The sequence below is a fragment of the Olea europaea genome, chromosome 8, assembly GCF_002742605.1.
Source record: "Olea europaea var. sylvestris chromosome 8, O_europaea_v1, whole genome shotgun sequence".
NCBI classification, from domain to species: domain Eukaryota; kingdom Viridiplantae; phylum Streptophyta; class Magnoliopsida; order Lamiales; family Oleaceae; genus Olea; species Olea europaea.
This window is the reverse complement of record NC_036244.1, coordinates 18,583,460-18,597,011: the sequence shown is the minus strand read 5'-3', so window position 1 is coordinate 18,597,011 and position 13,552 is coordinate 18,583,460. Positions and strand designations below refer to the sequence as shown.

The 13,552-nt window shown below is 29.2% G+C and overlaps 1 protein-coding gene across 1 annotated transcript; it reads left to right on the top strand.

The window, feature by feature from the left end:
* The first annotated feature begins 11,871 nt into the window (after positions 1-11,871).
* LOC111399080 (kirola-like) lies at positions 11,872-13,281 on the top strand. The gene is made up of 2 exons (XM_023026308.1): positions 11,872-12,117; positions 12,805-13,281. Exons 1-2 carry the CDS (start codon positions 11,931-11,933, stop codon positions 13,077-13,079), a joined length of 462 nt encoding a protein of 153 aa, XP_022882076.1. The 5' UTR covers positions 11,872-11,930; the 3' UTR covers positions 13,080-13,281.
* Positions 13,282-13,552: the final 271 nt, after the last annotated feature.

The following is a 13,552-nucleotide window of genomic DNA, read 5'->3' as shown; positions in this document are numbered from 1 at the left end:
GTTTAGTTTTGTGACCGAAAAATATCCTTCAATTTTCCACATCGGATTGGACTTCGAGAAAGCAAATTCACTACGAAAGAGTCTCCTGGCATTGAGATTTCAATCACAGCTACATTATGATAATTTGCGTCCCTTTTAATGGCAAAAAAAATGATATTAAGCTGCTGTTTGATTCAGCTAAAAAATCTAATCAATATATAATTAATTTTAATAACATATTTCATGAAATTCACAACTTTTCAGCTACATATTTCATCAACTTTTTATCAAAAGTTACTTAAAATCCCAAACAGGGACTCAATGCGAAAAAAGTTATGAGAAACTACTTCAACATGTAATGCATTAAGATATGGGCCTTGTTGGTTCAGCAAGAGTTACTCAAGGCAAAAGAGAAGAAAGATTAGTTGGAGCAAGCACATGCTGCAATCTCATTGTGACTCAAATTGGAATCTCCTGAATAGCAACTCCCATCATCAACTGATTGTATCTGCAACAGTGACGGTATAATCAATAGATGCGGAAAGATACACAATTTTAAAACCACTTTTATGAGTTTAACATCATTGTAAATTTAAATATCACGGATATTTAAGAATGAGAACAAGAACAAGAGTTCAGAGGCGAATCTAGGAATCAAGTTCAGTTACGGCGGATCGCGAGCATTAAAAGCTTACCATCGACTGTCAAAGTTCGTGATAGCGAGGTTGTTTATTAATATTTGATTAAATAATATTCAAAAAATCATACGGATTAGAACTAGAAGAACTACATAAACGAATAGAACTAGAATTAGGTACGAACTTTCATTTTGAATGAAAAAATCGTTCCATAATTTGCAAAATGCCCTATTTTATTTTTCAATTAAATGGGCAATATATATTAGCAAAATGCCAATATTTAGTTTATAATTAAAATTAATTAAACAAGCATTATTATAGTATCAAATTTATATGCTTGTATGATTCCACTTTTTCGCAATCGATTTTTTGTGAACGAAAAGTGGAACCTTTTATTAATTAAGTAAGTATTGTCGAAAGATTCTTTATGACACTAAAGCTGATTTTTCTACAAATTCATCTATCATTAATTGACAAAACTCTCAAATCATTGATTAGAGGGGGAAAAAAAGAAAAGAAAAAGAAAATCAAGAAGAGGGACAAAGTATCGATTAAAATGCTTCTACTTGTATTAAATCAGTAAAATTGAACATATATTATTTTCTTACATTATGTGCTAAAAATCAATAGTCTCATGATGATAAAATGGTCAATAGGTTTAAGAAAGGTAGTAGGTTCGAATCACATTCCTTACATTTGTTTTGGTAAAAATTGTTGAAATACAGAAATTATAAAAAATATTGCTCTTAAAGAATTCCTAACACAAGACCTCCAATTCAATGGTGGAAGAGCTAACCACCTGAGATACCAGAGATGTATGTTGTTAATATGAATTATCAAATATATAATTTAAAAATTATATCTATTATCAGAAAAAAAAAAAAAAATTCTCCCCGATGAATCTAACTAGGACGGCCACCACCTAAATCTGCCCCCGCAAGAGTCTGTTATCCTATTGTGTTTTTTTACTTGCTTCATATAAGCATTTTGTTGAGACTTTCATGTGGAAAAGACAGCTTTACTTTAGGTGATGGACGGCATATGCTTGAACTATTAAGGTTTAAAGAAGCAAGTCTTGAACATGTATGCAGATTAGAAGTCAGAGGGGTCATTGTGAGAGGTAGAACTCAACAGACGGTTAGATAGCAAAGGCAAGGTTAGAACAAAATTTTGAAGAATCCTCGACACAAATTCTGATGGATTTTAAAAATTCTTCTAAACTTAGGTCTTTCCAACTGAACATTTCAATAAAATCCTTTAAAATTTAGGCATTCTCAATAATTAGTGAATTTATAAAAATTTCGTTAATAGATGAATTTTAAATATTTGGATGGACTTCAAGTTTAAAAATACATTTAACAAATCTTTTGAAATTTCACCATTTTTAATGTGATTCTCATGAAATTTGTAGAAATTTATTCAAATCCATGAACATGAGTTGTATTGTTATGCTTTCTTTCTATGCTGGGGTCTTGAAAGCCTGGTGATGGACCTTATAATTATTGACTGGACTAAAGCATTAGGTGATCGAGTCACTGTTGTGTGACTAGTTACAATTTTTAATTCTTTGATAACTAATAATTTTTCTTAATTAAAGATGAATAAACATAATAATAAATTCAAGGTAAAACGTGTCACAAGTGAAATATGCAGTTAATTCAATCGTCGTACTTGAGTCTCCGGAACCCCCGACAACAGTACATATTTTATTAATTTGTAATTACGATAATTTATTATTATTATTTTTAGAGGAGATCAAAGATTTCACCTCTTCCCTCCTATCTCTTCTCAAAATGAGGCCAAAAAAACAATTCCAATGTCATGAAAAGGCTTCACTCTTACTATGTGAGAAAATTAACGGCCTCCTTTTAATTAAAGTGGTTCTTTAACGTGTAGATTATTTTTCTTAATTGATTTATTAATATAGTTATCATCTTAGTTTGACTGCGACATAGTTGTTTCTTTTTATTTTCCATTTTCACAATAATAATAATAATAATAATAATAATAATAATAATAATAATAATAATAATAATAATAATAATAATAATAAAATTAATATATTGATGGATTAGTATAAAATAATCCATCAAATAATATAAATCTGAAAACTAGATAGACCTTTTTACTAAGCCAAAGACAAAATTTATCAACTTAATATTTACATAATTTCCTTCTACGAACATAAACATTCGTTATTATAAATAATTACTAACGAGTTTTTGGTAAATAATAGAACCGAAAAACCCCTTAGGAGGCCAATAAATAAATTTTGCTTTCTAACATCCATATTTCGAAGAAAAATGCTCTTATTAACGATTAAAGATTAACCAAGTAATTGATATATTGCAAGTCAATGAGCTATAGTTGAGTCCCATTAATTAATGATAGAATAATGATGGAGTAGTTAAAGTAGATAATGTAATTTACTAAAATTTCTCTTGAGGATCAAAAGAAGTAGAGGGAACCACAGATCCTGTTGAGGCAGAGGCAGAGGTGGAGGCAGAGGAAGAGAAATAGATCTACGGCGAGCTTCCTCGATGAAGAAAGTAAAGCCATATCACTGAAGATATCTTCGAGTTATATTTTTCATTCGAAAAATTTATTCTAATAAGTTTAAATTATAGATAGATACTTAGCCGTTAAATAAAGCATAAAAATTAATAATTGATTTCACTAAGGGAAAATTTAATAAGTAATAAAAAAATTAAATAATAATCGAGTTTTTCAGGGGTGAAATAATTTTTTTTTAATAAATACAATTATAAATTCTGAAAAAGAAATATGAAAATAAAATACTACAACAAATAATTTAACATTGAGAAGGACTTTTTAGTTAGTAATATTAAAAACATAAATAGTTTCTAAGTTTCGTTTATTGGCAAAAAATGAAGTAATAAAATGAAGTTTAAATTCTAAAGGAAATATTGTTGGGAATAATATAATATTTTTATAAAATAACTTAACCATTGGTATTATAAAGCACAAATAAAAATATACTTGAATTTAATTTTTGGCAACTTATATATATATATATATATATATATATATATAGAAAGAATAAAAGTTTGTCAATGATATAGACGACAACGAATATCGGCCATAGCACCATCGATGCTACCAACAATATCTACGACAACATTGCATTCAATAATCGCTAATGGAGGTGTATCAGTTATCACTCACAATATAGTCCATAATTTCGTTTGTATCACCAACATATATTGTTGTGTTGGAATCTTCAAAAACAAAATTTCACAATGATCATTTACTCCATTAATTTTATGTATTATTATTATTATTCTCAAAAAGACGCCCTCAACAATTTTTCTTTGTTTAAACCATCTCTTAGATTAATAATTGAAATGTTGATTTATCATGTTGCTTTCCCAGGGTAATGCAAATAAAATTGAGGGGATAAAAGCTAATTTACAACTCAAATGTTATTTTTTGTGGAGTTCACATAGCACTTCAAGCTTGTGCAAGCATTTTCTCATCTGCCTAACAAGTCCCGAGAAAGGTACCCACTGCTCTCATAGGGAGGATATAATCTACAATTGGTATAGTTTGAACACTGAAGTGGCTAAAACATGACTGACCATTTTCATGATTTGTGAATAGGGATCATGGAGCAAAGTAAGCCTACCAAATGAGTGAAAGCATAGCAAATGAGTGAAAGTGTACCAACAAGACAGAGACCCATAGGCCAACACAATATCCCTTCACGAGAAATATGGGACTACGATGCAAATCCGATGGTGGAAGGATGACTAAGAAGAATGAAGGCTATAGTTGTCGTCAACACAACAGAAGTCAATGTATTTACAAGATGAACTGAAAGGATGTGTCATGTGACAAGAGTACACGATCAATAAGTTTTATATTCATGCTGCTGCACCAATCTGTGGCATTTCCTTGGTAGGAATTGAGTATTCCCTGATTTCTCATTCCTATGACTAACATCGCCCCCACAATTATGATATTTCATGGTCCATAGACAGATTGTTTTGAGAAAAACTGAAACCTCTTTCCACATTTGTCCTACTTTTCAAGCATAATTTGGATTCTCCTGAGGCTGATCATCCCCATGTTGATTCCAGCACCAGCCAGAAGTTCTTAGATCAAGTTGTTTTTTGGGTGGGAGGTTATTGCTGAGACATGTTAGGGATGTAAGGTTTGCCAAATTTCTTACACTTCTTTGTTTGTAGTTGTTTAATAATTAACTTACTCACATATAATAAAAGAATCAAATATTTAACTATCTCCAGAATTTTCAATGTTAAATTAATTAATAAATATAAAAAAATAAAGATTTCACTTCAAGTAACAACTTAAAAAATTTTGAAGATTACGAACAAAGTTTTGTTAAGTAATATTAAAAATTATAATCAGTTTATAAAATCTGCTAAAAAAAAATCATCAATGAAAAAATAGCAAATCGAAGATTAAAGAAAATTCTATCAAGAATAAAATAATATTTAATAGAATAACTTATACATTGGTAATATTATGAAGAAAAATAAAAAGATATTTGAACTTAATTGTTGACAATTTATAGAAATAAATGAACATAGGAATGACTCTGTAATATACAGATAGCACAATTGGTGGTTGTTGACAACATCAACAATGATACTGTATTTAATAATTGTGTTAAGATGTGTCGTCGATGATCATCGAAAATATTGTTACCGATAATCTATACCAATAAATATTGATTTATATCATGAATATTCGATGGTAATACCATCAGCAATCATTCACATTAATCATTTGATATCATTAATTTTATATTTTAATATTATTTCGAAAATGACACTTAATTTTTGTCTAATGCTCCCGTGTTGTTTAAGTTGCCTGGATAAGTCTATAGAGTGTCATTGAAGACGCTTGTCATATGCTTATATAAAGTCTGCTTGGCTGTGTAAAAATTATTACATCTAAGATGCTTTATATCGTATAAATTATTTCCCTTAGATTTCAACCTTATTATTTTCATATATTATTATTTTTACTTAAAACAGCATTGAATTTCAAGATGCTCAATATTTGAAAAATATATTAACGGAAATAATATATTAATGGTTATTGTTAATCGGTCTAGTTCTTTCATTTCTTTCTAGACAATAAAAGATTGAGTACATTAAAATAATATGATAATATGTAGTAGACGTTATTATATAAAATTAAATTAAAGTAGAATTGTATATAAAATGTTTACGGCTTTTTTGTGTTCTTCAATTCCCTCTAACATATTAAACATAGAGTCTATTTGAGCCCTATTATTTTCTAAGAATGTATTTGGAATAGTAGATTAATGGAAATAATGAAAAATTTGTATTTACTTGTATGGTTGAAAATAAAAGAGTGAAAAATATATTTTGAAAATAATATATATCAAACAATAGCATATTTGTGACAAAAAAGTTAGCCCCTGTTTGGTATTGATTTAAATCAAATTTAAATCTAAATTAAAGTCAAACAATCTATATTAATTACATATTTCATGGGTCCTACCACTTTTCAATCACACATTTCAAAAACTTCAATCAAAATTTATTAAAAATCTAATTTTAATCTCTACCAAACAGTAGCTTAGTATTATATATGCTATGAAGTGTGTATTAATTGTTTAAGTTATAATAGATATTTCAAAAACTTCTATCAAAATTTATTAAAATTCTAATTTTAATCTCTACCTAACAGGATTTCAGTGTTATATATGTTAGGAAGTATGTATTAATGGTTTAAGTTATAATAGATAGGAACGAGTTTTATATATGAGTAGTACTTGTTAGCATATTTATCAGATCCGACCTAGTTGTCGATCCAAAAAAATCATTGAGTTATTGGATTAATAGTTCAACCGGTCAGTCGTTAACATGCACCATAGTGGTCAAGGCTCTATTTTTCAGAAAGGCAATGTAGGTTCGAAATTCTCCTCCTGCGAATTTGATATAAAATTTTATTCTGGATCAATTTGATAAAAATCGGTTTACATTGAACCGATTTTGATTCAACTAAACTCGGCCGGTTTAGTTCAATTATGAACCGGTTTAGGCGGTTCTTGATCTGTTCCATTGGAAATGGAATAAATGATGCCAGTCCAACTCAAAAAATGTATGAGAAAAGTGATCTAACCAATTATAAATAGTTTATAAACTTTAACCAAACGAGACATAATTTACTCCAACTATTGCTTTCTCACTTTTTTGATAAGTTTCCAACCATTTTAAAAAAAGACATGATATGAATGGGACATATATTAGAGTATTTTCAATGCATTCTATAAATTGCTATTTATGAATATTTAATTAGAAGGACGTTTAGCCTATAACGATGTCTCGTGAATAAAAAGTCAAGTCTGAAATTAGTGCATTCTATATATTGCTAAAATAAAAATAAAATCATGTCTAAACATGGATTATGATTTCTCAATTAATGCATCTAGCAGAGTTTCTAAATCTAGTTGTTTTCAGACGTGGTCAATTTTTCCTCAACCATATATGCTAGACAGAGTCCCATCAGCTTGAATTGGGGACAATTTTTTTTATTTATTATTTTTTTGGTTTATGTGATAAATTTTAAGTAATCTGGGAATCATTCTTTATATCTTGGAATAGGAATGAAGGAAAAAAAGGTAAGGAGAATTTTTCACATGATTACACTAATAAATTAACAATAGTGCTAATTGTAATATCAGATATAGCATGTAAATAATCCATTTTAGTTAAAGGAACTTAACTTTACTGGACTTATTGATCTTTGTGTAGTTAATTCAACCGCATTCTCCGTTTTACCTTTAGGTTTTGGCGTATTTTAGAAGTCATGAACTCTATTAGAATTGATGTTTGTAATTAAAGTATATTTTATATTTTGGATAAAGATATTTGTACAAATTTTGGTTTATAAAAAGTTTTACTCCCTCTCACATGCATGCAGCCTTGCATGAAATAAAAAATTCCAACATCTGGTCTGATCTTTTCATTGTGAGTGTAAGTAAAACTTTTTGTAAACTAAATTTTGTACATCTAACATTGTCCTTATATTTTTACTCATTACTTATTTATTGGCTTAATTAAATTAGAATGATTTTCAAATGTTAAAACATGTGACAAAAACGTAATCATCAGGTGTAGTCCGAACAGGCAAGGTAATCAATCACGACTAACTGGATGTGTACAAGTTCAATAGATTTCTTGGCTCCAAATTTTAGGATTTCAATGCCCTGAACAAGATGGAATATTTATCCTCTATACAACATATACAAAAATGTATATTTACCATCTTAGATGTGGTTTGATTAGTCAAATAAATAAAATAAGATCGATTAAAGTAACAAATCAAAACTTTCCACAAATTAATTATTTACCATATCAAACCAATTATATATTATTTTTACCTTGTAAAACTATCATAATTTAGTTAAGAGACGTTCGTGTCCTGGAGGAGTCCTTACATAAGTAAAAAAATATTAAGGGACGGACTAATGCTTTCGAGAAAATCTACCTTTGCTCGATGATCCTGCAGCAGCAAGTTCTCACCGTCTACAATGAGTTTAGCCCAGTGTAATATTCCATTGAAGTATCTCGAAGCAAAAGTCATGTTCTTCAACCGTAATTTAAAAAAAAAAAAAAAAAAAAAAAAAAGGGGGAATTTTAATTCTACTTAAATATCAAGTTACTGACATGAGTTAAGATTTGTAAATCTTAATCTAAGAAGTGGTAGTGGTCGAATACAATAGTAAAGTGGTGATAAAGTCAAGACCGGAGGGTTTTATTTCACTTCTTCAAAAAAAAAAGCAAAGCGTGAATGTTATAATTCTACTTAAATATCAAGTTACTGACATGAGTTAAGATTTGTAAATCTTAATCTAAGAAGTGGTAGTGGTCGAATACAATAGTAAAGTGGTGATAAAGTCAAGACCGGAGGGTTTGATTTCACTTCTTCAACAAGTCAAAAGCATAAGAAAACAAGGGAGTTGTTCTTTATTTGCTTTTGATTCTTTTTGTTAATTTTATGAAATTACAAAATAAAAACTATTGTATTTTTGATTGTTTGATAATTGATTATTTACCCGTGGTATAAGGACTTGTGGATGTTTTCGTTAGGGGTTTATCACGTTATATCTAGTGTTCACTATTGTCTATTTTCGCATTTGATTATGTCTCGTAGAATACTAATTTGTCAACTCACGTCAGTCATAACTGAGTACGAAATTGCTTGTAGGAAGTTTTAATTGACTGTCGAAATCTCTTTGAAATGAATAATTAAGACAAATTGTTAAATTACCTGGATTTTGGTATTTACAGAGTTTATCTTTTACAACATAACTGCCAACTTTTGCAACGATTTTACTGTAAACTGGAGTTATTCAAGCATTTTCATTGTATGTTATGTATGAATTTACAAATTATTTTCAAAAAAATATCTTATGCTGTTGTACGTATATGGAGTTGAGGGATGTTAAGGATATTTATAGAGAGTTGTAATTTGAATCATTATCCATTTTCAAATCACATTACTACTTTCTTCTAGTATAAAGTTAGAATATTGTTATCACGAGTGATGTTGAACACCAATGTACCATAAGTTTTTATATTTAATTAAATGTATGATTTATTCATATAAGTGCAGTGCACATGGGTCACCAATCAAACAATATTGACAGGTAATTAGCTTGCAAAATCTTGATGTGTAAAATTCCGGCCTCATAGAATTAGGGACATTGCTATATGTACATCAAACTTTACCTAATAGGTTATATAATGTATATGTCATTCTATCATTTGTCAATTTAAAATACATTCAACTTTTTCCTTCATAATATTTTATGTAATATCTTATATATCATTCTTATGTATAAGTAGTATAATCCTAAAATTAGTAACACAAACTTTTTTATATGATTATTGTTTTTCAATAAAATAAGCTTTGCTATTATTAGATTTCAAATCTATTACTTTCATAATCCTTTGTCATTGTAATGATGTTTCATTGGCTATCTTCAACTAAGTTACATTTAATTTATGTTCGGTTTGAGTCATTTTTAATTCATACATTTTGATTATTCACAAGTACTCTTCATTATTTACTATTAATTTTTATTTATTTATAATTTAAATTGTTTTACTTTACAAACATGTTATTAAAGAGTACATGAGTGGGAAGCCTATTGCTAGTCAATTCAATTAGTGACAATTTCGGTGCCGTCTAATCTTGAAATTGTGTGAGGTTTGACTTTTATACGAAACTAATTAATAAAAATTATCTAAAATAGATGGATAAATTAAAATAATGTACGTGTTTCATGTGATATGGTGGGACCCAAATAATTTTATCGATCCACAATTAATTCTTTGTCGGGTAATTAAATATACAATATTATCTCATTCCTGTGAAGAGATCACTCCTTTCTGAACTCTAAAGTGAATTACCCAAATAGTTACTGAACTTTGTAAAAAGTTTTCGTGAGATCATTGAATTTTAAAAGTTATCAAATTCATCATTGAACTTTATAAAAGGTTTCCACGGGGTCACTGAACTTTAAAAATCACCAAATTCATCTCTAAACTTTACAAAAGATTTCCCAGGGGTCACTAAATTTAGTTATATGTTTGAAAATCTTTTGCAAAGTTCAATGACTCCATGAAACTTTTTTACAAAGTTCAGTGATGAATGGAATGATTTTTTAAGTTCAATAACCCTTTGGAAACGTTTTGCAAAATTTAGTGATGAATTTGATGATTTTTAAAGTTCAGTGATCTCGTGAAAACTTTTTTGCAAAGTTCAATGACCTTTTGGATAATTCACTCCCCCGTTCTACAGTTCATTAATTGATAGAAGGCCCATTGGCATAGAACCAATAACACTTGCAAATGTACTGCAATTTGTCACGGATTCACTTCGACTTGGAACATGTTTGGGAAGGATTATAAACAGTTTAAATTATAAATAAGTGGAAGTACGGAATCCTTAAGTGGGTAGTATTTATTGGTACATCAAAATGTTTGAAAAAATGACACTAGTTTTTATAAATATCAGTCAAACATAGGCTCATATCTATAATAGAGTCCCTAGCACTTTCAAATGAACTACTCATTCCACATTCACCTCTGCTTAAACGTTGACAAAATAAGAGGGAAGTAGAGAAATAGATATTACATGTGGAAGAACTCGTTTTTGTTGATCCTATCCTATGGTTTACAATAAGGGAAGGCTTCATAGCTCCTTACTATAAGCGACTAAAGGAAAATCCCATCTTTTAATCTGACTAAGAATTAAGTACATTAATTTTTCCCAATAATTAGATACTTTTATCTGTAAATACTGCACATATGATTCTTTTTTATGGTTAATATTTTGGATTAGGTTCATCCATGTAGTAATCAAAGGAACTAAGTTATAGACATGAAATGATAACAACTAAACCAAACTTCCTAGAACTCAACGAATTTTCCTTCTTTGTTTACTCATTAAAGGGGTAAAAGCCATTGGTAAAAACCTTCATATCACGCGATTACCTTGACTTGAGACAAAAATAATATTTTGCTATTTCAAATATTTAGCAAGCTATCTCATACCGAAACCATGTATAAATATTAATTATGTCCTTTAACTTATTGTTCTTAAATATTATCCCCATAGACCAAGTCAAAAATTCGTAACAAGGTAAAATGATAAAATACTTGTCGTCAATTTCACAAAATAAATTTCATACGAACTGATCCAATGCACTTCAAAATTTACGTTCAATCTTATTGTCAAAGTCAAAGATGAACTTTAATAAAATTGAAATGATCTTTATCAAAATAAAACATTTTTCTATATTCATTCTTCGTAGATAATAAAACTGAGATCGAATTATAAATCATTTTTTTTTTTTGTGCTTAAAAATTTAAACACTCGATTTATAATATCAAATTAATCCATTTTAACAAATGCAAACTCAAACTATTACAAATAATTCATCAAGAAATAAAATAATATTTTATTTCAAATTATTGTAAGTACAAATCAATGGACAAAACCCTATTCTAACATTTATGTGTAGGGCGTGTTGGGTGGTAGCTAGGGTTTGCTAAACTTAATTATGAAAAGATCAATTGCATCACCATTTCCCCATATATGCCCTACTTTTATTTTCAAAAACAGTTACATATAAAAATAATAACAAGCAAAACTGGAAATTTCTAATCATGATAATCACTCTTTACTCTGCTATATAAAGACCTCATTTTCAAGCATATCTCACTCACCTCAAAATCAATTCTACTAGTTTCTTTTGTAATATTTGTGGGGAAAAAAAATTAAATGGCTCTTACAGGAAAATTGGTTTCCCAAATAGATATTAAATCCGATGGGGACGTTTTCCATGAAATCTTTAGAGAGAGACCTCATCATATATCGGGCATGAGCCCTGCTAACATTCAGAAATGTGATTTGCACCAGGGTCAGTGGGGGACGGTTGGCTCTGTCATCTTCTGGAACTACACCCATGGTAAGTCTAGGTGGCTCGATCGATAATTTGACAAGTCAATTATTTCTTTGGTCTTCGTGTTGGAGAACATGTTTATCTACTAATCGGTGTTATAAATTTTCTTTCTGCAATATCAAGATTTACATGGAAACTCAAGACGGAAAAAAATCACGAGCAAAAAAAGATAAATTCACTATAATCATTAGTAATTATATATACATCAAAATCTCAGTGCTCTCAACTAAAATTTAAAACTCTCAAGATATTGTTGGCTCATAACAACAACAATATCATCCTCCTATATTCAAGATTCGTTTTACAAGGTTTAAAATTATTTATTAAACTTACCACAGGGAAGATGAAGCTCGAACGGTATAAAATTTATTTTCATACATCCGTAGAAATAAATTATTACTTTTGTCAGCTCCAATGGTTACCACCAGTCTTTCTCATTACATTTTTAGAAGCGCGCACACAAAAGATTCTGCCTATAGTAGAAAGACTAGTCAATCTTTCATTGCTCCTAACTTGTCAAAATTTTTAACACTAATCCACTTGTAACACTTTTTGAAAAATAATTGTTGAAGTTGATGAATTGCCATTTGATAATCAAATTGAATATTCATTTTACCTTTTTAATTGTTTTGAAGTCATAGATGTTCTATATATAATTAGGTTCACATTAATGGTTTTGATTGTGAACTACAGATGGTAAAGCCCGGGTTGCGAAAGAGATAATTGAAGCAATAGACGAGGAAAAGAAGTCTGTGACCTTCAAGGTCATCGAAGGAGACCTCATGGACTTATACAACAACTTCAAATTAACTGTCCATGTTGACACCAATGGAAATAACAACTTGGTAACATGGACTTTGGAGTACGAGAAGAAGGACGAGAATGTCCCAGATCCCAACACATTAATGGACCTCTGCCTTGCTGTTACTAAAGATATTGAGAGTCACCATCTTTCCAAGCCCAATTAAAAAGATCTAAACAATCATGGAATGATCCCATTGTTTGGGATTTCTATAATAATATTATGCATTGGTGAATAAACAAGGGGTTTGGTAAAGTCTGTCTCTAGAAATCTCTGAGTTTGTTGTTCTTGTTCTTATTATTGTTATTGTTACTGGACATAATAAAATGTAAAAATAGTATTAAAATGTTCATCTTTTTTATGTACTCCATGGTTTTATTATTTAATATGATTATAAACTCAGCCATACTTTCAATATATACTTCAAATCCATCCAGCTTGTGTTATATTGTACAGTTGAACTGATTAGGACTCTAATTTTTCTTACATTGATGGTTAATTTTTCTTGTGTTGGTCTCAAAATCATAAATCGTATAGCAAAATGTTTGGAAGAAAATAAAAATTGCAGAAAATGGAAGGACACAAATTTTTTACCCCTTAGGGCTCCGGACGTTCAGTCAAAGGCATACTCCCCACATT

Coding starts and splice junctions, on each gene's coding strand:
- LOC111399080 (XM_023026308.1), top strand. CDS start 11,931: ATGGCTCTTACAGGAAAATTGGTTTCCCAAATAGATATTAAATCCGAT. Junction 12,118..12,804: donor CTTCTGGAACTACACCCATG/GTAAGTCTAGGT, acceptor TGTGAACTACAG/ATGGTAAAGCCCGGGTTGCG.